We start from the raw sequence: 23,003 nt of genomic DNA on the forward strand, positions 1-23,003 counted from the left end.
TCCAATAATAGAATGTGTCCAATTTTAATAACATCTCTTCTCTGAAAAACAGGAAAGTTCAGTACAATTGTGCCTAATTATCTGACACATACTACAATGGGCCTACGATATTTTTACAAATATCTTCATAATAAACAGGAAGCGCTTAACAATTTAGTCGACTATTTGTAGGGGAAGTACCGTTCAGTGGAACCGTGTGTAACTTATTTCCATGATTTCAATGCCGTGACTAACAGAGCAAAACATATCCTTTACTTAAGATTGAAATCTTCTGATACCTCAACACATACGTTTGCACAAGTGCATCTCCTCTGTATTTATTTTAAATATAACTTATACAATTAGTTACTGTAAGTACGAAAGTCTCACAAGCTTTTTTACGATTAATACTACTTGTGCTAAATTTTTATAATGGAAATGAGATAACACTTTTTATCATAAATCCCCCTTTCTATATTTTTTAAAAAGAGGCAATAGATATTTGTCGTATACAACGTATCGCAATGCAATGTAATCGTAAATGGTTTTGGCAATAACAAAGATAATCGACAGGTGTGCTGATGCGCGTAAAACTATAGAACAACGCTTAAAAGAACAGTATGGAAGCAATTCACTTTAATACAATGGAATTTTTAGTAAACAGAAGAAACAGATCTTCGAGCAACGTAAAAGAATATGCCATTGATACATAATAATTGTCGCGCGCGCATTGATCATCGAATGCAAGAGCAATTGTAGAATTTTCTTAAAAGCAATGTCATCGACGCGAGATCCTCAGTTAGCTGCTGAGCGCGGAGGAAGAAACTTCGTGGCTGTCACTTTGCGGTCCTTATTAACAGTCACACGCAGAAGCTGTCACTTCATCGGATAGATCAAAACTTCAGATTAAGAAAAAGTAAATGAAATTCATTAAAACAGTAACTTTTATGTGATGCATTACGCAAAAACGTTTTCTTCTTTCTTTGATGCTCTATTGCTAATTTGTGATCTTCTCAGAAAAGATACTTTAAAAAATCGAAGGAAAAAGTGCTATAAATATAAAGTTACAATGCCTGTGATCAATTTTCTGTAATAGTCTCTCTTCATTCACTTACTTTTCATTCAGGAAATCCTTTTTACAATACAGAATAAAGAAGAAAACGAAGTTACAATCGAATCGTTTGATAAGAATCATGGGTATCATTTCAATTTATATTTTTATTTTAGAATAGCAACAATATCCAAGATGTTATCCACGTGTCTAGTGATAATCGGCTTGCTACATCCATTCGTGAATCTGGCGTCCGCTCAAGGTTTGCATTTTAATTCAATAATTTCTATGTTGCATGCTTCTTGAATCCCATCACGACCTCGTTACTCAGCCTTCGTGTACTTCTGTATTGGAAATAAACCCTAGCTAATTATTTATCGAACAAAACTCAAAAATAACAATTCATACGCTTCATAATTATTTCGGGATTGTTCCAACAGGTTGACGCAAAGAAAAAACACGATGATTCACATTCTGACTTAATAGCATTGCGTAATATTAACAAAAATCATTAATGAAGATATCCTAACTCCGAATTCCCATAACAATTTCATAAAGATAATATTGTGGAGGTGGCCAAAACGCATTCTCTTAATTTCATCCGCTGTAAAGTACGGCTTAATCATCTATTAGTCAGCCAGCTACTTTTTGCCTCGAAAGGAGGTGAGAGAAATGACACCGGGGGTTCCTCGCGAGCTGGTTTCTGGGAATCCTTGAGCGATCTCTGACGTAGAATTGTCCGAACATGATCAAGGTTTAAACCTTCGAACTAAGAGAGTGAAACGTCTCCGGAGGTCAGGCAGTGTCAGTGCTAACATTAAGTTGCGATAACCAGCACAGTCCATTCGCTTCCAAGTAATCCTCTGGGTCAGTGTGAAAGTGGACTTAGAGTAGGGGCAGAATTTCCGTAGATTTGCTTGAAAATCTTTGGGAATAAGGAAAAAGTATGCAATAATTCATACTGATTAAAGAAAAATATAAACTGATTGATGATTCGCGATTATGATTATTAAGTAATGAATAATTATGACTATTAAACACAAAACTCGTAAATCATTAGTTGTAAAACGATCAGGCGTCTGTAGATGGCTCAGATAACAATTTTTATAAGCTTATAGTTTACTATTGATAGCAACATTTTACGCAGAAGTTATGTTTGCTGAAAATTTCCGATTTAATTGGGATAATGTACCATCAGAATTGCAGACCACTTATAAGTTATGCCTTTGAGGATGCCTACTTCGCATAAACGTGAAGGAGACTATTCTTTACGCGTATAATTAACTGCATACACAGAGCAATTTACTACGCGATCTTTAGTGTCGTATTGCCGATGCATTTTTGCAATTTTCTGTTCGGCGATAGTTGAAAACGTATTACTGACTCACTAATTCCTAGTTTCACAGTACTCTGAAAGCTTAGACACTTGTTTTGAATTGTAGATTTTCTGTGCTACTATATCACTAATGATTATACAGTCGTATTTCCTAATCTTCGTAAAAAGTAAATCGTTTTTAATACCGCGTACGTTTTAATTCATGACTCGAGGCTTAAAAAAGATCAGCAGTATTTTCGAAAAATCTTCTTTAACATCTACAACGATGTTACAGTTAATTAGCTCCTTGCTCGCGTGCAATCATCAAGAATGTATCATCGATTAGTGCACGTAATATTACGCATCTTATTCCCTGAAGTCTACGTCCGAACAAGTTCGAATACTAATTTTGAATTTGATCGTAGATTTACGATCTAGTCTGCATATCTTGGCTACGTAAAAATTACGTAATCAACAAATACGTTCCTCGCTGTATCTTCTAAGAAACTTAGCAGATACAGGTAAATAAGTAGAAGATACCTGTCTATGGTAATTAACTTTTTTTGCTTCAGGCAAGGATACAAATAAATGAAGAAAAATTACTAACGTTATGTTAATGACAAAAGAAATGAACCTACGCTAGGAATTACTGAATAATAATTAAACTTAAATCTTTGAGTAATCAATATTTGCTAATTTAATTATATATAAGTCCTCCACAGTGTTGATTTTTCATCTGTTTTAAACGTGCTAATAGCTTCTCAAGTATATTAGTACTTGTGCGACGTGTGAACTATTCACAAATATCTAACAAATAAATACAAAAGTTTCAGGTCAGTTCTGCACCACTCCGAACTACGAGAAAGGCATCTGTCAAAATATTAGAAACTGCCCAGTCTTGTTAAATCTGCTGCAATCACAGGGTCTCGCAGCCAGAGACTTCCTAATACAATCGCTATGTGGCTATGAAAGTGGAAATCCAATAGTTTGCTGCCCTAAGGACTCAAGAGATGGCAAGCTACAGGAGAATCAGTACGGACCTTTGTATCCACCCAACTGTGGCTTCAATAACGCCAGTCACACCAAGGTGGTCGGAGGCTCTCCAGCACAACTCGGTAAGTGTGAATATATTATATTCAACCTGCAGGTGGACGCTTTACAAATAAAAAATTCTCTATTTTCGTTTAAATTTCAGGTGCCTGGCCCTGGATCGTCGCACTGGGATACCGCAGCAAACAAAACCCCTTGCAACCAGCTTGGCGTTGCGGAGGATCCCTGATTTCCTCCAGGCACGTGTTAACTGCTGCTCATTGTGCCTATCGTGATGATTTGTTTGTGGTTCGTATCGGTGACTTGAATTTGAAACGCGACGACGATGGTGCACACCCTGTTCAAGTCGAAATTCAGGCGAAAATGATTCACCCTGGATACAGAGAAAACGCATACGTGAACGATATAGCTGTGCTTAGACTGGCGGAGGAGGTACCATTCTCTGGTAAGTAATATACTTTGAAAGGCTAAGGATATTAAAGAATAAGTAGTTCGTTAAGTCTTGCTTGAACTGCTGATCACTGGTCTAGTCTTTTCCCTATTGGAAATTATTAATATTTATAATGATTAAGGGTGAAAGTACAAGGGAATTTAATATTCAAATATTTTCAGAACATCTATACCCCATTTGTCTCCCGGTGGATGATTCCCTCCGAACCAGAGACTTCTATCGAACGTATCCCTTTATCGCTGGTTGGGGAGCAATCGAAACAAGTGAGTAATTGTTTTCCTTTATGCACTTAACTCATTTATTTTCAGTTTCTAATGTTTGTATTTTCTTTTACAGAGGGACCAGCCAGCGAAAATCTTCTGGAAACACAGTTGCCAGTAGTTAGTAATCAAGCTTGCAAAGATGCTTACTCCAATTTCCCAGTCGCTGTTATTGACAACCGTGTGCTCTGCGCTGGATATGCTCGTGGTGGGAAAGATGCTTGCCAGGTTAGTCATTAATTTTTAGTAATCATAAGTTGATCTTCTGTGAAATATGGAGAGCATAGATAGTAAGTATTTCTTCCTTATTTATAAACATCTATAGGGTGACAGTGGAGGACCACTGATGTTCCCACAAAAGACGACATTTTACCAGATCGGAGTTGTATCTTATGGTTACAAATGCGCCGAACCTGGCTATCCAGGTGTCTACACTCGCGTTACGGAATACCTCGACTTCATCACTTCAGCGCTGCAATAGCGTACTAATTCATTAGTTTATGTATGTAATTGCAATTTGATAATTTAATATTACGTAAAGGTCTGCAAAGTATATTCTAAAATCATACTTAGTAATGTTATACTTTCTTTAATGCCATATAAAATAGACACAGCTATTTTAATTCTCAATATAGGTAATACGCATTTTACCAACTGTAAGTACTCAATAAGAGCTTGTATACATATTTACATATTTTGTATGTTATACAAAACTAGAATAATGTCAGTAGAAGTCAATATGTAACATTATTATCTAATAAATCGTATATTTATTCTTCAAAAAGACTTGTCACTGTTTCAACTTCATTCCTACATCCCTCCTATTCCACTTACTCCTAATAATTTTAACTCAATTTAAAGAAAATTAACTCTAAATTGACAGGGGGTGCCCTCTAACGGTGGAAAGTCGAAACTAAAACAAGAAATGATATTTTTAGTTCGGCCCTGAGCCGCTAGATGGCGCCACTTGTCAATTCCGAAAATGCTCCCCACGAAAGTGGGAATTGACAAGTGGCGCCATCTAGCGGACAAAGTTGAAACTAAAACAAGAAATGATATTTTTAGTTCGGCCCTGAGCCGCTAGATGGCGCCACTTGTCAATTCCGAAAATGCTCCCCGCGAAAATGGGAATTAACAAGTGGCGCCATCTAGCGGACAAAGTTGGAACTAAAATAAGAAATGATATTTTTAGTTCGGGGTCTCCACCGCTAGATGGCGCCACTTGTCAATTCCGAAAATGCTGCACACGAAAATGGGAATTGACAAGTGGCGCCATCTAGCGGCTCAGGGCCGAACTAAAAATATCATTTCTTGTTTTAGTTTCAACTTTGTCCGCTAGATGGCGCCACTTGTCAATTCCGAAAATGCTCCCCACGAAAGTGGGAATTGACAAGTGGCGCCATCTAGCGGACAAAGTTGGAACTAAAACAAGAAATGATATTTTTAGTTCGGCCCTGAGCCGCTAGATGGCGCCACTTGTCAATTCCGAAAATGCTCCCCGCGAAAATGGGAATTAACAAGTGGCGCCATCTAGCGGACAAAGTTGGAACTAAAATAAGAAATGATATTTTTAGTTCGGGGTCTCCACCGCTAGATGGCGCCACTTGTCAATTCCGAAAATGCTGCACACGAAAATGGGAATTGACAAGTGGCGCCATCTAGCGGCTCAGGGCCGAACTAAAAATATCATTTCTTGTTTTAGTTTCAACTTTGTACGCTAGATGGCGCCACTTGTCAATTCCGAAAATGCTCCCCACGAAAGTGGGAACTAACAAGTGGCGCCATCTAGCGGACAAAGTTGGAACTAAAATAAGAAATGATATTTTTAGTTCGGGGTCTCCACCGCTAGATGGCGCCACTTGTCAATTCCCATTTTCGTGTGCAGCATTTTCGGAATTGACAAGTGGCGCCATCTAGCGTTGGAGACCCCGAACTAAAAATATCATTTCTTATTTTAGTTCTGGATTTCGCCGCTAGATGGCGCCACTTGCTAAATTCTATTTTCACGATGTGCCATTTGAGAAAAAATGACTTATTTGTATCAAAAATTTTAATTATATTGAATGGAGCTTTGGAAAAAGAGGCTGAAAAGAAGTATTCAGGCGTATAAAGTAGTGTGAAACGGTGAAGTGTGAAGTGGTGAAGTGGTGAAGTGGTGAAGTGGTGAAGTGGTGAAGTGGTGAAGTGGTGAAGTGGTGAAGTGGTGAAGTGGTGAAGTGGTGAAGTGGTGAAGTGGTGAAGTGGTGAAGTGGTGAAGTGGTGAAGTGGTGAAGTGGTGAAGTGGTGAAGTGGTGAAGTGGTGAAGTGGTGAAGTGGTGAAGTGGTGAAGTGGTGAAGTGGTGAAGTGGTGAAGTGGTGAAGTGGTGAAGTGGTGAAGTGGTGAAGTGGTGAAGTGGTGAAGTGGTGAAGTGGTGAAGTGGTGAAGTGGTGAAGTGGTGAAGTGGTGAAGTGGTGAAGTGGTGAAGTGGTGAAGTGGTGAAGTGGTGAAGTGGTGAAGTGGTGAAGTGGTGAAGTGGTGAAGTGGTGAAGTGGTGAAGTGGTGAAGTGGTGAAGTGGTGAAGTGGTGAAGTGGTGAAGTGGTGAAGTGGTGAAGTGGTGAAGTGGTGAAGTGGTGAAGTGGTGAAGTGGTGAAGTGGTGAAGTGGTGAAGTGGTGAAGTGGTGAAGTGGTGAAGTGGTGAAGTGGTGAAGTGGTGAAGTGGTGAAGTGGTGAAGTGGTGAAGTGGTGAAGTGGTGAAGTGGTGAAGTGGTGAAGTGGTGAAGTGGTGAAGTGGTGAAGTGGTGAAGTGGTGAAGTGGTGAAGTGGTGAAGTGGTGAAGTGGTGAAGTGGTGAAGTGGTGAAGTGGTGAAGTGGTGAAGTGGTGAAGTGTGAAGGAAGAAGTGTGAATTAGTGTAGTGGTGTATTGTGTTGTATGGTGTTGAGTAGTGTTCATATTGAATGATTGTATTTCCTGTACACACCACTATGCAAAAGTAAAGGTCCATGGAAATTTCACATTTATTATTTTCACTTTTAATTCCAAGGCGCCATCAGTTAATGGCGCCACTAGTACTATTTTTCAGTTAATTTTTACAAATATAGTTTTTACAATAAATAAAGAAATTCTACGTACTTGTAGCGTTGCAATGATGTACAAAAACCCTACAATGATTGCACATCGTCAGAATATCCGTAAATTAACAAATAAATGTTTCATAATGTCTATTACATACTTTTAAATATCTAATTGACAAGCAGCAATAGCTTACCCATTAGTCATTATGCAAAATCGTGATTGGCGTCACCTCAAAAGAGGAAGGATCGTTATCGTCGACGATAACTGTTCGAGTCTCGTTCTTCACCGCTTAGTATCAATCGACAGCGCTAGATGTCAGAATGTCGTTGATAACGCTGCACGTGTTACGTTGCCAAGGTTTAAATAAGTTCGCTGTTCCGCTTAGATTGGCAACGGCCGGTGCTGTCGTTAGATCGCGACCGTGTTCTGTCGTACAAAAATTAGTTAGAAATATGTCGTACACGACGGTCGAAAGGGGTGCATTGAACAGCACCGATTACAGAATTTATTTCAGTGAGTATTAGACGACCTAACCTCATTATTGGATCGTTGGTTCATGTAACGGTTGAACTTTCCCAATGGTCGACCAGCATATTGGTTACATGCCGTGCTTTGTTGAAACTTCTAAGCTTGTAATTATGCAGTCTTCCGTTTCCCTAATTACGACCCCACTATTCTCCTGATAACGACGCAATCATGATCGAGCTACATTATTCTTCATGTATAATGCGTTGCACATTTGCTTTCCTTCCGCCTATATTTTTTCTCTATTTTTTTTATATTACAATCTGTGATAGTACTTAAATTCCAACGATTTCCTAGAACATTTACATTATTTGTAATCTCTGCTTGCGCATATGTTTAAATTTTATTCCTATTTTCTACAGACCTTTTTTTAATCTTATGTTACCTAGAGATATTTAGGTTCCACATTTTTAACATCATTTTGTATATTTTACAATAATCAAATTATAATATTGTTTAATAGAAAATGAAAATATATTCAATTGTTTATAGAAAATGAAGTGGGCCCAATTTCACCTATGCATGACATTCCCCTCTATGCTGATGAAAGTAATAAAATAGTGAACATGATTGTTGAAATACCAAGATGGACAAATGCAAAAATGGAGATCAATCTTAAAGAAACATTGAATCCTATCAAACAAGATGTTAAAAAGGGCAAATTAAGATATGTTGCTAACTGCTTCCCACACCATGGCTACATATGGAATTATGGTGCATTACCACAGGTATAAAACAATTTGATCGTGTGATAAAACAATTATGAAAACATTAAAAGATTACCAAGATAAGAAGAGAATAAGGAAGAGTGATATCATCTACTTCATTGGTATAACTGATCAAAGAACATGAGTAATTGCATGATTGAAACATGTACAAGTTAATATATCTGTGTGTGATCTATTGAAATGTGTGAATAATGCCTTATCACATCTTATGTAAAGCCTTACCCATAGTTCAAGGGCATTCTATGCTATCTCTTAGACCAGTTTCATTTCCATCTTCCTCTTTCTTTCTATTTAGACTTTGAAATAAATTAAAATATTCTATTTTTTATTCATAGACATGGGAGAATCCTGATGTATTGGATGAAGCAACTGGGTGCAAAGGGGATAATGATCCAATTGATGTTCTTGAAATAGGATACAGAGTAAGAAATGATTGTTCTAAGATTGATCAATATAAAGGTCTTGTCTGTATTTAATAAAAGATTTATTAATAGGTTGCAAAAAGAGGTGAAATTTTAAAAGTTAAGGTACTTGGTACAGTTGCACTTATTGATGAAGGTATGCAATATTATCTATAAACATTGCAATACAGATTTTTCATCTATATTTAATAATTTGTTTAATAAATTTCAGGTGAAACTGATTGGAAAATCATTGTTATTGACATTAATGATCCCTTAGCAGATCAAATGAATGGTATCTATTAAACTATTCTATGTTCATTGAATTTTTATAGTATTATAAAGCTATATTAATTAACACAATATTTTATAATATTACAGATGTAAATGACATTGAAAAACATTACCCAGGATTAATGAAAGCTACCATAGAGTGGTTCAAAATTTACAAGATACCAGATGGCAAGCCAGAAAATCAATTTGCATTTAATGGAGAAGCAAAATCAAGGGATTTTGCTTTACATATTGTAGAAGAAGTGCATCAGCACTGGCAGAATCTCATTAAACGGGAAGCACCCGCGGGAGGAATAGCATGGTTTGTAAAAATTTGTTAAGTGTTCCATTCAAAGAAGTTTTCGTTTGAATGTGAAATTTAAAAAACATTTTACTTGCAGTACTAATACAAGTGTCGTGGGCAGTCCTTTCAAAATTACTACAGATGCTGCTGAAGAGGTATTGGAAAAAGCTCCAGAACCATCAGAGCCTCAAGCTGTGGATCCAATTGGTAAGTTAAAGCTTAGAAAGTGATAAAAATATACATATAAATTTTAGCTTTACCCTTTAGGAAAATTTGATATTCTGCAATTTACTTTCAGTTAACAAATTTCACTTCGTTCCGAAACTATCGCATAAATTATAAGTTTAATCAAGATATCAATTTATTTCAAGTTCCTCTATACGTTTTGTTTTTCTCTGTTGTGCTGTACATTAATATTATGTACCGTTAAGATGTAAATTTTAGTATTAAATATAATTATCGAAATCTTGTGGTTTGATTACAGTCGATAAATGGCATTACGTACATCTTAAATGAGTATAAAAGAGGTATTCGTCTGTCATTATGTTTCTGAGGTCTACACGTGCTTGCTTCCTTTGCTGGCACATAATGGGAATACCACACATTGTACTCGCAAGTTGCCAAGTCATAAGTTTTAGATGCGATCGATACGATCGAATAGCATTTAAATATTAAATATGCTTTTAGTACCGAAACAAGCAACTTTTCCCTATACGCATTCTATACAACGAAGGTAATAATAGTTTAATTTTACGTACATTCTATTATTTATTTTAATGTAGCAATATGAAGAGATGCCTGTGGGTATTCATAAAAGTCATTAGATCTGCAAATTCGTATAAACTTTATTTCATATGATTTTATCGATCTATTCAATCTTTTTATTGCTAACCTGTACGCATATCATTGTAATGAACACTAGAAAACGAATATACTCCTGTTAATGGTTGTGATGTAATTTTTCATAAAGAACTAGGAAGAGGGTATTCTAGATAAAAATAAACTTACTGTTCCTCCCAGTATTTGTTACATTGCACGGTTCTTATAATACAATAAATTAATCCATAATTTCATCTCAAGGCTTAAATCATTCATCCCTCCTCCATTTCCAATATAATGACCTTCAAAGGTCAACTGTGTACCGATCATAATAAATTCCAGAGTCTATTACAACAGAACTATAACGACTATTTCTCGTCGCTTACAAAAATGGTTGTTTTTAAACTGCGCAATTGTTGAACAAGTATTTGATTATTAAATTCAACATCTCTCTGTATTTAAATCTAGGCATTAATTTTATTTAGGAACTCTAAAGCGTTCTTAGAAAATACAGTACGATTTAGAACATGTCTTTCCTTGAACACTTTTCGCGCTATAAAAAACAATAAGGATAATTTTAACTTTAATCTCGAATGACTCATTCTTTATGTGACTTTGTGTTTATTCAACCCTGTATTAAGCTTGTAAAAGTGATAAGTTATCACAAAAACGCTAAAAGAAATCATTGATAGATTTCGTATTGAATCATAGTTGTAATTGGGATTTATTGTAAGACAAAAACATTTTATAAAATGTTAAATTCATTTAGTTTTAAAACATATGTACATACATATTCTCCTACATAATTTCATAACATGTGAATTACATGTTATTTCAATTTATTCTAAAAGCAAATATACGAAATGAATAAACTTGTTTGTAAAAGAGTCGGTTTAAACAAAGTAATAGTTCACAAAAATCTTGATCCATTCTTTGCTAATTAGAATATAAAGCAATGGAAATATGTTGTAATACCTAAATATAAGAATCGTTATATACGTAAACACATAAATTTTAAATTTATCGATGTCGCTAAAATATTTTTTAATCTCCAAGCAGAAAACCATGATTAATTAATTTTTCCTTGCCGAAATTACATTACTAAATTATACACTTTGTAAACAAAAGTTTAATAGTACCACTCAGAATTCCTAATTTTAAAACGAAACGTAAATTCTGTTTTTTTTTTTATTATTAATACACAATTCATACCTTCATTTAATAATGCCATTATGCCTAATATACCGAATGTTTCATTCATTTTTGTAGTTGTATTTGGTTTGAAATCTTCACTTTATTAGACTTTTTACCTTACGTAATACAAGTCTAATCTAGACATATACAACGTGTATATTTACTGGAAAATTGACAGACCATTTTTATTTCTGTTACAAAAACTACTACGAGTTATGTTAATACTTATCATATAAAAAAGATATTAATTATAAAATAACTAACTTTAACTAATAGTAAATTACATTCCATGATTGGAGAACGTCGATTTTTCTAAAAAAGTAAAAGAAATTTATCACAAAGTTTAAATTCTAATAAAGAAATTTAAATCTAATCTTTTATTGTTGTTACAGCATCAACATCGTTACTAGTAAAAGTCCGTTTCTTAAAACTTTTATATATCCGACTCTTCCTTTTATGAAAGTATCAAAAATATCCTTTCTAGTATTCATTCCCCAACAGACAACAAAAGTGAAACATTAGATTTACCATGAAATTATTAAAAAATATAATCAACTTATCTAGAATAAAGATCGCCCGATTACTATACAGGCCCTTCGATTAAGATTCATTTTACCCCCTTTTCCAAAAGAAAAAAAAAAGAAAACATGATGTAATAACCAATAACAATACAGATCATCTTGCTTAACTCTAATTCGACTTCAAGATGTAAAACTAAGTAAAATTTATAAATATGGTACAATTGATAATAAGCTATAGAGCAGTAATAGATTAATTACAGATACATATAGGTAATAGCATTGTGTCGTTGAATCTTATGGCGATTTTTTTTAAGTCCCCTGCTTACAAGTAATATATTCATGGATTTAATTAAATGTCTGTTCTTGTATTCAAATTGAGTATGTCTCATTCAGTCGAACAACCGCACGCACCAACCACCACAGTGGACTAGCAGCCATCTTGACTAGCTTTTTTCAAATTTTTGCCGTTTCCTCCCATTTTATTCCCATTAAGCTGAGAGTCTTCTGGGCCAGCAACAAGTTACATTGTGCTCCTCCATGTTCAATGGGTATGAATCAATCCCCAGGGTGTTCAGGGCAACTACGGTTTACTTGAAACCATTTATCAATGCAACTGAAACACATTAATTAGACTCTATTAGTTTCAAATCAACATGTGTACTACCAAATAGGCAAAATAACATAATAACTTTACATAGAGATCCTTATAGAAGTATATACATTTATAGGTGTTTATAAACTTACTTTTTATGATATATACAAAGGCAAGGTAAACGGGCTATAACATCACCAGGTTGTAACTCCTCAAGACAGATAACACATTCTCCTTTTTCATCAGATAATACATCTTCTATAATACAACATACAAACAAAATGTTAATAACTGCTACATATAAAAAATTTACCTAACAATTTTCCTTTTCAGCTTTTAGCAAATATTCTATACTTCCAGTTCAATTGTCAACCTGTCTATTTGAACAACAATGTCAGGCACACTCACCATTGTAACTAAGACGTGGTTTGGTCAGACATATGACCAGGTGACATTCTATATCGTCTGGTAAAATGAATTTGGAGCAAACAGGACACTTTAGACCTTAAAAACCAAAGTAAACAGATTATTCATTAACACAAACATTAAATAGTATAAGACACAGCAAACAAAGAGTAAATCAACAAAAAAACTGTACCATAAAAAATTCTTCTCACTTGATTCACTGGAACAACCTCAGCCTCAGACTCGTTTAAACATGAACTAATTATAATTCCCATAATAAAATCGGTGAAACTTTAACCCACCCATCCCAGACAAATGATTTACGAAATCGTGAGACTTGTTTCTCGAAATTACGCTGTTCTACGGTTGGCAATTTAAAATTTACGCAACTACGTTAGATCACAATCGATTTACATGTGGTTACCGGGCCAACTACCTCGACAACATGCGCCAAACAAATGCTCATTACGTTTCATTCGCGATTAATTTAAGCTATTTCCATGAAACGTTGTGGCCGCGACATACATAACCTTGTTACGCGTTATTTTTTTTTTCCTCTCGAGGCTCGATTCGAGCTACAATTTACAACAAAACAATTCTACGTTTTAACGGATTCTACGCCATGTTCTACGCAACCTTGTGATCGATTTAAATACGCGCAACGTTGATAAAACTACAACGCAATGCACTGTTAAAAACGACAAAAACATTTAATAAGCGATTTATCTGCGTCGGAAGAGAAAGCATTGAAATTGATAAATCTGCCTCGTTGTATACGCACGTTTACACACATGCACACGCACATGACTTACGCACACATTGTTACGTAATCAATGATAAAATTCATATCTTTATGTTGATTTGAGTAACGAATATAAGTATGTATGAATAGACCGCGGATGTTTATGCAAATTTATATTTTAAAGGAGCCAAACTTCAGTTGTGATTTGTTTTGCTAGTTTAGTTTGAATATTTTGTACACTTCTGAATATTATGGGCATTCTGTATATTTGTGTACATTTAAATTTCTAATAAATAAATATTCCCAGTCTCTTTATGAATCTATGCATGTATACTATGCATACAAAATATGTACATGTATTTTACAATGCAAATTTTATGTGTACATTACTATTGTCGCTTCTCTCATGTATTTATGTATGTACATGTATGAATTTATGAATTAATGTGTACCAGGCCAGCACATATACGTAAAAATATAGGCTTCAAAATTATTTGTATCTTGTAATTAGATAGTAGACCTTAATACATTTTTAAATGTAAGAAGATATAGAATGCATATAACATGCAAAATTATACAAAATAAAAAGAATATACAAGTCATGGTATTTCAGGAAGGAAACAAGTTTTTCTGTAGCTCCTATTTGTGTACCTATGTTTATGAATATATCTATTATCTATTTGCATAAAAATCCATGGTGTACTTGTAATGTACCCATTGGTAACCAATGAACTCACCGTTAAGGGACCAAATATGAGAAGGCAAGCTATGGGCAGCATAAACTCGTCCACTGTCTTCATCTGTATCATCTGAGTCAAGCTGGGGTAAACCAAGCGCTTGACCCACACCAACTCCCACAGAAGAAGCTAGACTGCTTTGTTCCCCAGAAGATAAGTCTGGCACTGAACTTAAGGAACGAGCACGTTGTCTACTGTCCCCAGACACTCTGGAATTCTGTGATTGGTTTCCTTGTGGATGCAAATGTTGCAATATGTTAACACCTCCAGGCAGGGAACGGAGTATAGAGAAACCATGCAACCCAGCCTCATCCGCTTCAGCAGAGGATTGCCCATTGCCTCCAGCTGATTGTGCCACAGTGCTTGCCTTAGCTCCCATCCCAAATTCCAATGTGACAATGGTCTCCCTTCAATTTTGCTGAAGGTTTTTCGCGGTGAAAATATAAAAGTTCTGTACCCGTGATCACAAGAAAAATCTGAGTACTCCAAATATTGGTCTTGGCAGTGGTACATGCACTGACACAGTTTTCTCGCAAATAGTCCTAGCTTTTCTGTTTCTCTTTTTTTTCTTTTTCTTTCACGCCGATAAGGAGAGCCGAGAACAACGAATGTTAACGTCGGCCGTGTTACAACACTCTAGGATTTAACGTAGGCCGAAATTTTGCAGACATGCACCACAACGAGCAAGTCATATCGTCCGAAAGCATACCAGCGGCTTGTCACGCAAAATACCCCCCGACATCTTGCGAGAAACTTCCTAGAAGTCGGTAATCAGCTGCTACAGATATTCCATTAATGTATTTACGCTGCACACAAGGTCTAGTTTCATATTGACTCACTTGTAATTCCCCTAGTGGCTCGATGTTATTCCTCTCAATATTTGGAAGCTCCATGGTATAATATTTTCTCCGATGATTTTTCGAGAATGATGCGTGGTCAATTTTGCAGTCAGAATGGAATTTAATTCGTTTGACACAATCGTAAGGGTTAACCAATCAATTTGGAAGTGCATATAACAATGAAGTGCACGACAAATGTCTCTAGTTTGAGATTGAAGTTCATATGTTCAGACTTGCATGCGATTTTCTTCGAGTATTTTCAAGTTGTATATTAAAAGTTGCTCGTATTGATATATCGATAAAATTTTTATCTGATATGCGTTACTTATGTTTCACGTTTTATCAATTTTTTCCGCCGTTTAAGAAGAAATGACTATTGAGAATAAATTCTATACTATTATTTTTCTATTGCGTTGCCAATCTTAAGAACGAAGCATCCATGCCTGTGATATATCTTCGAAATGTGAAGCATTTCTTAGCTATCCGGTAAAGTGATCTGATCTGTCCTCGTTTTACGTGAGGTTCAGTTGAATTTTCTTCTTCGTGAAGTAATATTAATATTGAAAATGGCTGCGTGGAGACAAGCAGGATTGAAGTAAGATAATTTTCCGAGTCATTGTCATTAATAATGCGGATTAATATTATGAATAAAATGTTATATAACTTACACAGTTTTTACACGTTTAACTAAGGAGATGTTTTGGATTTCAGTTATATCAATTACTCACAAATAGCTGCCAGGCTTGTTAGGCAAGCTTTAAAACCTGAACTTAGGCAAGAAGCTGTAAAGCGTGATGATGCAAATGTAAAAGTTACTCCATGGAAAGATGGTAAACCTATCAGTGAGTATATTCAAAATTAATAATACATTCTATTTAATGATACATTTTATTTAGGGATTTTATATATTGGTTAAAATGATATGTAAAATAATGATGTTATAAAAGAAATGATAGAGGAAACACTTTTATTTTAAATACCATTTTATTGGACACTCATTTTGGGAGGTCCTGTATAATATAATATAATATAATATAAATTCTACTCTTTCATCTTATAAATAAAAATATTTGTATTACAGCTGAGAAACAATAATGACAGGAACTTGTAAGTCTGTAATTGTGTGCAAAGATTGTTTGTTTGAAACTTTTACAGAATTAACCTGTAACAGTGCTTGGATTTTATGGATATAAATAATCTCTATTTTTTAAGTGTGTGTGAATGAGTGTATACTGACAGAAATTAATGGGAAACTTGAAATGAAACAATTATACTCATATTTAGAATTATTATTGATATGTACAATTTATAGTTGATTTTAAAACTTCTGTAAAACAAAATGTGCAAACACATTTTTTAGATTTTTATACAAAGCTAATTAAATTTTTTATTTTTACTAATTCATTAATAGATTTAACAAATTTGATGATTTATGTAGATTACATTACACTGATGCTGTTGTTCTTTTTGCAGAAAATGCATAAATCATGGTATCACAGATGGATGAAGAAGTCATCCTTTATTGTAGATATACAAGCCTGTACACATTAAGTATGAAAGAAAGAGGAGAAGCTTAAGAATGTAGTAATTTATGTATGATAATTCATCAACACACTCATGTGAAGTAAAAACATCTTTTACAATGTTATAAGTTTCCTTTTAATTCAACCTACCTTTGTCAATTTTTGGAACATCATCTTACAGTAGGACAATGTGCTTTGCAGTGTACTAAAAAATATGTAATTGCAATGTTAAACACAGCATGTAAAATATAATATAATTTTATATATTTATGTTTACCAATGAATTCAGATACGAGATCGTTATCGCTATCACCGCGCATTGTTCCAGTGATCTCTTCGTCTTCTACCATAGGTAAAAACAAGTGTACAAATTCGGCTGTATATGGAGGGGCAATTGCCTCTAAAACCTAATGATAGAGGAACATTTCTGTAATCGAAGTTCTTTGACCTGTTTATATTATTTTAAAAGTAAAGAATATGATACCTCTGTAACAAAATATCTGATTAAAGAAACATCTGTATCTCCACGTTGCCAACACTGTTTGATGTAACACACCACAGGCACTACACAACCTTTGCTTAATAAATTGACCATTCGATCAATTAACATTTTTTTCATTTCCAACTGTTCATCAGAAAAACATGTAATTAATTTACATTAACTATCGTTCGGTAAACAGCAATTTGCTTAAGATACATACACATATGTAACTGCTAAAAATTCTGCCAATGAAAGGTCAAATTTCGAAGTTTTTCTTCCTATTGCATTTAAGTTATCGGATGTTCCTACCTGTACAAGTATCTCGAGTTCATCTTGTTTACTTTCAAATAACTGTACAAGAAGTTGCAGGATCTTTGGATGTAATAAAGGGTGACAAACTACAACTTCATCAAGTAATGCAAGGTGTACAGGACAGTGTTCTGTACATAATTTGAAGTATGATGGTTCTGTTACAGTACATTCTACCCATCTAATTACACCCACGCTTACAACAGGAAACCTAAGAAAAAATATTGAATTATAAACTCGCTTTGCATCATAATAACAGAGAAAATAAATTATGATACCTTATGCATTGATACAACGCTTGTAATTCAGCTATCAATTCTGTAGATCCCTTATTTATATTACAAATATTGTGAACTTTTTCTATTGCCTGGATAGTTGTTTTTAATTCGTCTTTATTTAGTTTACGTGGATGGCCTTTCTTAGCTGGAATATCACATACACTAGCTGCATAAGCCAGTAAATATATGTATTTAGATTTATGCTCAGGATTAATTTTTACGCCCGGCTTAAAAAGTGCATCGACCAATAATTCTGAAATAGATCGACGAATTATAGATTTAATTGTATGGTTATAAAAAAATATATTAATATATATGAATGTGGATTCTTACCTAAAAACTGTGGATTACGAACCAATTCTATAGGAGGCGGTTCCATTGTAGAGTAGTTTCGAAATAATACGCTAATATCAGCAGGATTTAAAGTATTTCTCGATAACATGGATGCCAACGCTTGACACGCACTGGGGCTACTAGAAGCTCCATTAAGAGCCATTGTTATTGGAGTAACATCATGATGACTAAAAAATTGCAATGCTTAAATGTATATAAGTCTAATATATAGTATAGTTTAACATCAAAGCAATTCTTACTTCTGCTGAGCACATTTTGTAATTTCTTGAGACAATCTTTTCATCATAAATCCACCACGTGGTTCCTGAGCAAGGATTTGTAGTAGCACTTGGCTATAAACGTAAGTATGCTGTCCATGGCATACCATTTTCTACTAACAAAAGTGTTGTAAGTGCATAACAGTAACATTTGAAAGAAATAGTGCATACTAACCGCACATTCCTGTATGCTTGATTGCCAATCTTCTGTGTTCTGTAAAAATCCCGCGATCGCAGTTTTTAAGACTCGTGAAAATACTTCAATTTGTTGAGCAGCTGTTGAAATACTTGTAATTTCTCCTTGGAATCCGGCATCAGATATGAGCTACAAAAAGGTCAGAATAAAGGCAAAAGTATGGGAGTACCATGAATATACTTATGTGACTTTACCTTTATGGTAAAATTTAACATCAGACAATCAGGATATTCTTCTGCTAGTCTATAAATAAGAGATCTCCAAGTAGGGTGTTGAATCATTTCTGTCAACCAGGCAGGAGTCTAATACATAATTGCATCTCAATGTAGATTATATGATACATTCTAATGATCAAAATCATTCAATATTTAAGGAACATACTTCACCCTCCTCTGTAAAGATTTTGTCTGCTTTTTTAGGATCAAATGTTTTTAAAATCATATCTTTTAAATTATTCTCCACCATTGCTTGAACATCTGAAACTTTGACTCCAGCAAGAATAAGCCATTCTGCAAGGAGATTTGCCATTTGAGCACAAGCAGTGTAATTTTTAGACAATAATTCTATTACTTGTTCAGGATTTCCACCTGCTTGGAAATACCTAGGAAATAATAATAAATAATTGAAGATTGATAAAAGTAATGAATTGGAACATAAAGATGTTCTTTAATGTAATTTACCTTTTAAGTTGCATAAAGATACCAGGTTCCATAATGTAATCTGGTGTTTTAAATTTGTCTAAACACTCATTTAATATTTCTTGTGGATTTTCAAAATTATCTTCTCCCCCACAGTCTTCACTGGTTCTTGCCATTTCATCTGTCCAACCACCATGATTTTCATCATAATCTGACTCCATTGCTTCTACAATTAATTTATAACATGATTACTCAAATTATACCCTATGAACAAAATATCATATATACTGTATAATTTCCTATATTAATGAAAATCAAGCAATAATTATATAAGAATCAGAGAAATTACGAAAGGAAGAATGCAAATACCTTAAGTAAATAGCAATATATTTTACATAAACACACACATTAGGTTAAGCCATAATAAACAAAAATTATTCATTGTATTAGTCACTAAATGTAAACTTTCATTATCATTCTTTCATTGAATTCTATAGTGATAATTACTTACATTTTTTTATTTAAAAAATCGTGTCAATAGTTAATCGTCTTTATTTCGTAAACAATCTATGTAATTGCTTTAATTTTGGAGAAAATGCAGAAGTAAACAGAAAGTGTGTAATGAAAGAGTGGAAACTCAACTCCCTGTGGTGTATTCTCATGATGATTCATGAGAAGGGTTGTTTTCAAAACGAAGAAATGTAAATCAGCCTTAAGAAGAACTGGAGTGTGAAATAAAATGTATTTGCGAACGAATGTTTCAAGAGTACCAGAGTTGCACTGATCTTTCTTACGTTTTACGTCTTGCACAACGTATTTATACATATTTTGTCGATTCACGATCAAGATTTGATTTATTTGACAATTACGAACGTTCGAGCTCTCAGTAATCTTCGCTAATCTATAATTAATTATTATTCACGATGATGTCGAGATTTTTGCTACTCTTCTGCTTTGCAACGCTCCACGTTTTGGGTATGTTCTTTTCAGACGCTTCCGATGTTTAGCTAGCTCATAAATGACAGTTAGAAACTCTTGTTGTAACGCGATATGAAATTTCATTTCGTTATTCTATCTTTTCTAAAGCAGTAAAAGTGATCTTTCTCATCGAATCTCTTTCTCGTAATCTTTTTTCCCCCTTTTTCCTTACTCGTCGTTTATTTATAGTCTCTTTATCTCTTCACAGTACATAAATTATGTCATGAATGTATTTCATACGGTGCATTGAGTTACAATAAGATTATCTACATTGGTGATGTCAGTCCAGTCTGCTTAATATTGATATGTTTTTTAAAACTTCAATTGAATAAAAATTAAAGAACTTTAATGAGCAATTAATTTAAATATTTCTATGAAAATTTTTACTGAATCTTTCTGAAGATCTTATTTTAATGCCTTATCACTTTTTGTATAGTTTACTAAATAAATCAAAAGTTTGGATATTCATTATTTGCTGAACAAGTTGAAAATCAATTTTTTATTATATGAAATTATAACATAAGAGTATTTTACTTTGTGTTTGCTATATTTTTATTATATTAACTCTTTAGTAATTCAATATAACTATCATCAAATTGAATTGATGTCTCCTTAAAATAGGTCAGCAAGTTCCTGTTAAGAACAATGATTTTCAACCTGCTGTAATACCTGAACAAGGTGATTCTGTACAGCATTCTGATGGAGGCTCGTTATCAAATACAGTAATTAAGCCTGTAGAACCTGTATCAGTTCCTTTAAATGCAGATAAGAATAAGTTAACACCTGAAGACAGTTCAAGTGTTGTACAGACTTCTACAAATACATCACCTACTACACACCCTACTACACCATCCACTAAACCACCTATTACACCACCTACTACATCAACTACTACACCATCTACTACAACATCTACAACACCATCTACTACATCAACCACTCCAAGTACTACTAGTATCCCAACAACTACACCAAGTACTCCAGTAATACCACCGGGTACACCTGGCAAATGGGTGCTGGTAAACGACACAGGCAAAGTTTGCATTATATTACAGATGGCTGCAACATTTAATGTTTCCTATGATGTTAATAATACGGTTTGTATTTACACAATTTTTCATACTTTGATTTATTTGTTCTTTCGATAATGTGTTAACAAAACACTAATTGCTGTTGAAATAATGAGTGTATATTTTGTAGAAACATTTCATGGCATTTGACATGCCAGTGGACAACATCACTACAAAAGCAAGTGGAAAGTGTGGTGAACTTGAGCAAAACTTAACATTGGAATGGTCTACCAAAAATTTAACTGATGGAATGATGACACTACATTTTGTAAAAAATACAAGCACCAATCATTATTCTTTGCATCATTTGGAGCTTGTTCTTCCACCAAAAGATTTTCCAAATACAACATTCAGTGAGTGTACAAATTTGTTTTATATCAGTTAACACAAATTTTAATTGTGTATATAAATATTATGTTAACTATGGCTTTATAATTGTGAACAGATGAATCCATGATTTATGTGCACAAAGAGCCCAGCTTCATAGTTGGATTAACCAATTCCTATAGGTGCTTAAAACAACAGAAATTAAACTTGAAACAGAATGATACCAATGAAATAGCTGGTTATCTAACTGTATCAGGTTTGCAATTCCAAGCATTTAAAACGGATAATTCCACCTTTTTTGGTTTAGGTAAGTTTTAAAAAGTTACCACGAACTGTAAGTATTATCGATAATTACAATAAACTTTTTTTAATTTTCAGCTAAGGATTGTGCTTTTGACACGCCAGATGTTGTACCAATAGCAGTAGGTTGTGCGTTGGCAGGATTAGTGATCATAGTTTTAATTTCGTATTTGATCGGCCGCCGACGAAGTCAAGCTCGCGGCTATCTTAGCATGTAACTCCTATAAAGTTTTTTTCTCATTTCTTTTTGAATAATTAAGTCAATATTCCATTCTTATGTAACCCATGTTAATGTCTGAAGATTATTATTGCTTTTGTTTTTAAACTTGAAAGTTGCAATCCGAACGGAAATTTTGATTAGATTTCCTTCCCTGTTTCCTTTTCTTTTAATATAGATAATTATACAGATTCAATTCATAGCCTCAGTTACGTTATCATAATGATTATTCTCGTTTAATTTGTTATGAGTAAAAGGAATTTATTGAGACTATATTTTGAATTCTTCGATACTCTTTCAATACTGAAAGCATCATCGAGTAATGAGCTTTGATCATTTCGCTTTGCGATTGTTACTAAAAGATAAGTTTTCATTATTCGATATTACGTCGGGCCGTAAGATGTGACAAAAAATATTTTTAAGATATAAAAATTGTTATTCGAAACATTGAAGATCGAGGGTACCGTAATAAAAACAACAAAATAACTAATTTAAGATGAACACGAGTCGTTTGTAGTATTCTTATGCTGTAAAATTTGTTACTTATTCAAGCGATAGACTCAAATATGAAACATAGAAAAACTAATTGATACAATATGTAACGAATAAAATACATATGTTTTACTGTGATAATAATTTAATTGAGATGTAATTGCTTCAAAAGAGTATCAGATGATTTACTTTCGAAACAAATAGTTTTTAAGAAACAATTTTTTTTAATGAAATCGTGTTTTCTTTATTTGTCAAAAATATGTATATTATATTTTATACCTTTTTTTATTGTAATTATGCTAATCTAGTGAAGAAAAATGTTATATTATGAAAGTAGCATCGA

General features: G+C 33.9%; 6 protein-coding genes across 14 annotated transcripts; 4 read left to right on the plus strand and 2 right to left on the minus strand.

Moving 5' to 3' along the window:
• Positions 1-692: 692 nt before the first annotated feature.
• Positions 693-4,659, plus strand: LOC143182172 (venom serine protease Bi-VSP). Its single transcript, XM_076383018.1, has 7 exons — positions 693-895; positions 1,207-1,292; positions 3,173-3,460; positions 3,541-3,840; positions 4,008-4,109; positions 4,183-4,334; positions 4,432-4,659. The coding sequence occupies exons 2-7, from the start codon at positions 1,226-1,228 to the stop codon at positions 4,585-4,587; spliced, it is 1,065 nt and encodes a 354-aa protein (XP_076239133.1). The 5' UTR covers positions 693-895; positions 1,207-1,225; the 3' UTR covers positions 4,588-4,659.
• A 2,821-nt stretch (positions 4,660-7,480) lies between these two features.
• Positions 7,481-10,464, plus strand: Nurf-38 (Inorganic pyrophosphatase Nurf-38). Its single transcript, XM_076383891.1, has 8 exons — positions 7,481-7,673; positions 8,178-8,413; positions 8,749-8,835; positions 8,908-8,971; positions 9,047-9,109; positions 9,196-9,409; positions 9,489-9,598; positions 9,876-10,464. Exons 1-8 carry the CDS (start codon positions 7,481-7,483, stop codon positions 9,905-9,907), a joined length of 999 nt encoding a protein of 332 aa, XP_076240006.1. The 3' UTR covers positions 9,908-10,464.
• LOC143182693 (E3 ubiquitin-protein ligase ZNRF2) lies at positions 10,217-15,463 on the minus strand. Of its 2 annotated transcripts, none has more exons than XM_076383894.1 (5): positions 15,241-15,463; positions 14,402-15,158; positions 12,926-13,021; positions 12,670-12,775; positions 10,217-12,538 (listed from the first exon to the last, which is right to left on the minus strand). In XM_076383894.1, exons 2-5 carry the CDS (start codon positions 14,778-14,780, stop codon positions 12,481-12,483), a joined length of 639 nt encoding a protein of 212 aa, XP_076240009.1. In that variant the 5' UTR covers positions 14,781-15,158; positions 15,241-15,463; the 3' UTR covers positions 10,217-12,480. The 2 variants fall into 2 exon arrangements, with proteins under 2 accessions (XP_076240009.1, XP_076240008.1); XM_076383893.1 differs by having other exon boundaries at positions 14,402-15,179.
• A 212-nt stretch (positions 15,464-15,675) lies between these two features.
• On the plus strand, positions 15,676-16,891 carry LOC143182694 (protein stunted). 2 transcript variants are annotated; one of them, XM_076383895.1, is made up of 4 exons: positions 15,676-15,835; positions 15,952-16,082; positions 16,322-16,347; positions 16,714-16,891. In XM_076383895.1, the coding sequence occupies exons 1-3, from the start codon at positions 15,807-15,809 to the stop codon at positions 16,333-16,335; spliced, it is 174 nt and encodes a 57-aa protein (XP_076240010.1). In that variant the 5' UTR covers positions 15,676-15,806; the 3' UTR covers positions 16,336-16,347; positions 16,714-16,891. The 2 variants fall into 2 exon arrangements, with proteins under 2 accessions (XP_076240010.1, XP_076240011.1); XM_076383896.1 differs by lacking the exon at positions 16,322-16,347.
• On the minus strand, positions 16,541-19,865 carry Th1 (negative elongation factor complex member TH1). 7 transcript variants are annotated; one of them, XM_076383888.1, is made up of 13 exons: positions 19,788-19,865; positions 19,319-19,502; positions 19,020-19,239; positions 18,833-18,940; positions 18,618-18,767; positions 18,425-18,555; positions 18,165-18,352; positions 17,832-18,084; positions 17,554-17,764; positions 17,248-17,388; positions 17,041-17,170; positions 16,914-16,968; positions 16,541-16,778 (listed from the first exon to the last, which is right to left on the minus strand). In XM_076383888.1, exons 2-12 carry the CDS (start codon positions 19,495-19,497, stop codon positions 16,934-16,936), a joined length of 1,746 nt encoding a protein of 581 aa, XP_076240003.1. In that variant the 5' UTR covers positions 19,498-19,502; positions 19,788-19,865; the 3' UTR covers positions 16,541-16,778; positions 16,914-16,933. The 7 variants fall into 7 exon arrangements, with proteins under 7 accessions (XP_076240003.1, XP_076240002.1, XP_076240001.1 ...); XM_076383887.1 differs by lacking the exon at positions 16,541-16,778 and having other exon boundaries at positions 16,832-16,968; XM_076383886.1 differs by lacking the exon at positions 16,541-16,778 and having other exon boundaries at positions 16,934-17,170; positions 18,425-18,534.
• Positions 19,866-20,040: 175 nt separating this feature from the next.
• On the plus strand, positions 20,041-22,878 carry Lamp1 (lysosome-associated membrane glycoprotein 1). The gene is made up of 5 exons (XM_076383803.1): positions 20,041-20,251; positions 20,876-21,351; positions 21,455-21,677; positions 21,770-21,958; positions 22,030-22,878. The coding sequence occupies exons 1-5, from the start codon at positions 20,200-20,202 to the stop codon at positions 22,167-22,169; spliced, it is 1,080 nt and encodes a 359-aa protein (XP_076239918.1). The 5' UTR covers positions 20,041-20,199; the 3' UTR covers positions 22,170-22,878.
• Positions 22,879-23,003: the final 125 nt, after the last annotated feature.

Source organism: Calliopsis andreniformis, chromosome 8 (genome assembly GCF_051401765.1).
Source record: "Calliopsis andreniformis isolate RMS-2024a chromosome 8, iyCalAndr_principal, whole genome shotgun sequence".
Classification (NCBI taxonomy): Eukaryota; Metazoa; Arthropoda; class Insecta; order Hymenoptera; family Andrenidae; genus Calliopsis; species Calliopsis andreniformis.

Bases quoted from the DNA above. Each gene is read 5' to 3' on its own strand.
- LOC143182172 (XM_076383018.1), top strand. From the start codon at position 1,226: ATGTTATCCACGTGTCTAGTGATAATCGGCTTGCTACATCCATTCGTG. The intron at 1,293-3,172 runs GTTTGCATTTTA...TAAATACAAAAG, and splicing joins GAATCTGGCGTCCGCTCAAG to TTTCAGGTCAGTTCTGCACC. The intron at 4,110-4,182 runs GTGAGTAATTGT...TTTCTTTTACAG, and splicing joins TTGGGGAGCAATCGAAACAA to AGGGACCAGCCAGCGAAAAT.
- LOC143182694 (XM_076383895.1), top strand. From the start codon at position 15,807: ATGGCTGCGTGGAGACAAGCAGGATTGAA. The intron at 15,836-15,951 runs GTAAGATAATTT...TTTGGATTTCAG, and splicing joins TGGAGACAAGCAGGATTGAA to TTATATCAATTACTCACAAA.
- Th1 (XM_076383884.1), bottom strand. From the start codon at position 19,497: ATGGAGTCAGATTATGATGAAAATCATGGTGGTTGGACAGATGAAATG. The intron at 18,353-18,424 runs GTAAGAATTGCT...GCAATTTTTTAG, and splicing joins ACAAAATGTGCTCAGCAGAA to TCATCATGATGTTACTCCAA. The intron at 18,085-18,164 runs GTAAGAATCCAC...GATCTATTTCAG, and splicing joins TCGTAATCCACAGTTTTTAG to AATTATTGGTCGATGCACTT.
- Lamp1 (XM_076383803.1), top strand. From the start codon at position 20,200: ATGATGTCGAGATTTTTGCTACTCTTCTGCTTTGCAACGCTCCACGTT. The intron at 20,252-20,875 runs GTATGTTCTTTT...TCCTTAAAATAG, and splicing joins TGCAACGCTCCACGTTTTGG to GTCAGCAAGTTCCTGTTAAG. The intron at 21,959-22,029 runs GTAAGTTTTAAA...TTTAATTTTCAG, and splicing joins TTCCACCTTTTTTGGTTTAG to CTAAGGATTGTGCTTTTGAC.
- Nurf-38 (XM_076383891.1), top strand. From the start codon at position 7,481: ATGTCGTTGATAACGCTGCACGTGTTACGTTGCCAAGGTTTAAATAAG. The intron at 7,674-8,177 runs GTGAGTATTAGA...AATTGTTTATAG, and splicing joins CGATTACAGAATTTATTTCA to AAAATGAAGTGGGCCCAATT. The intron at 8,972-9,046 runs GTATGCAATATT...AATAAATTTCAG, and splicing joins AGTTGCACTTATTGATGAAG to GTGAAACTGATTGGAAAATC.
- LOC143182693 (XM_076383894.1), bottom strand. From the start codon at position 14,780: ATGGGAGCTAAGGCAAGCACTGTGGCACAATCAGCTGGAGGCAATGGG. The intron at 12,776-12,925 runs GTGAGTGTGCCT...GTTGTATTATAG, and splicing joins ACCACGTCTTAGTTACAATG to AAGATGTATTATCTGATGAA. The intron at 12,539-12,669 runs GTAAGTTTATAA...AATGTGTTTCAG, and splicing joins CTTTGTATATATCATAAAAA to TTGCATTGATAAATGGTTTC.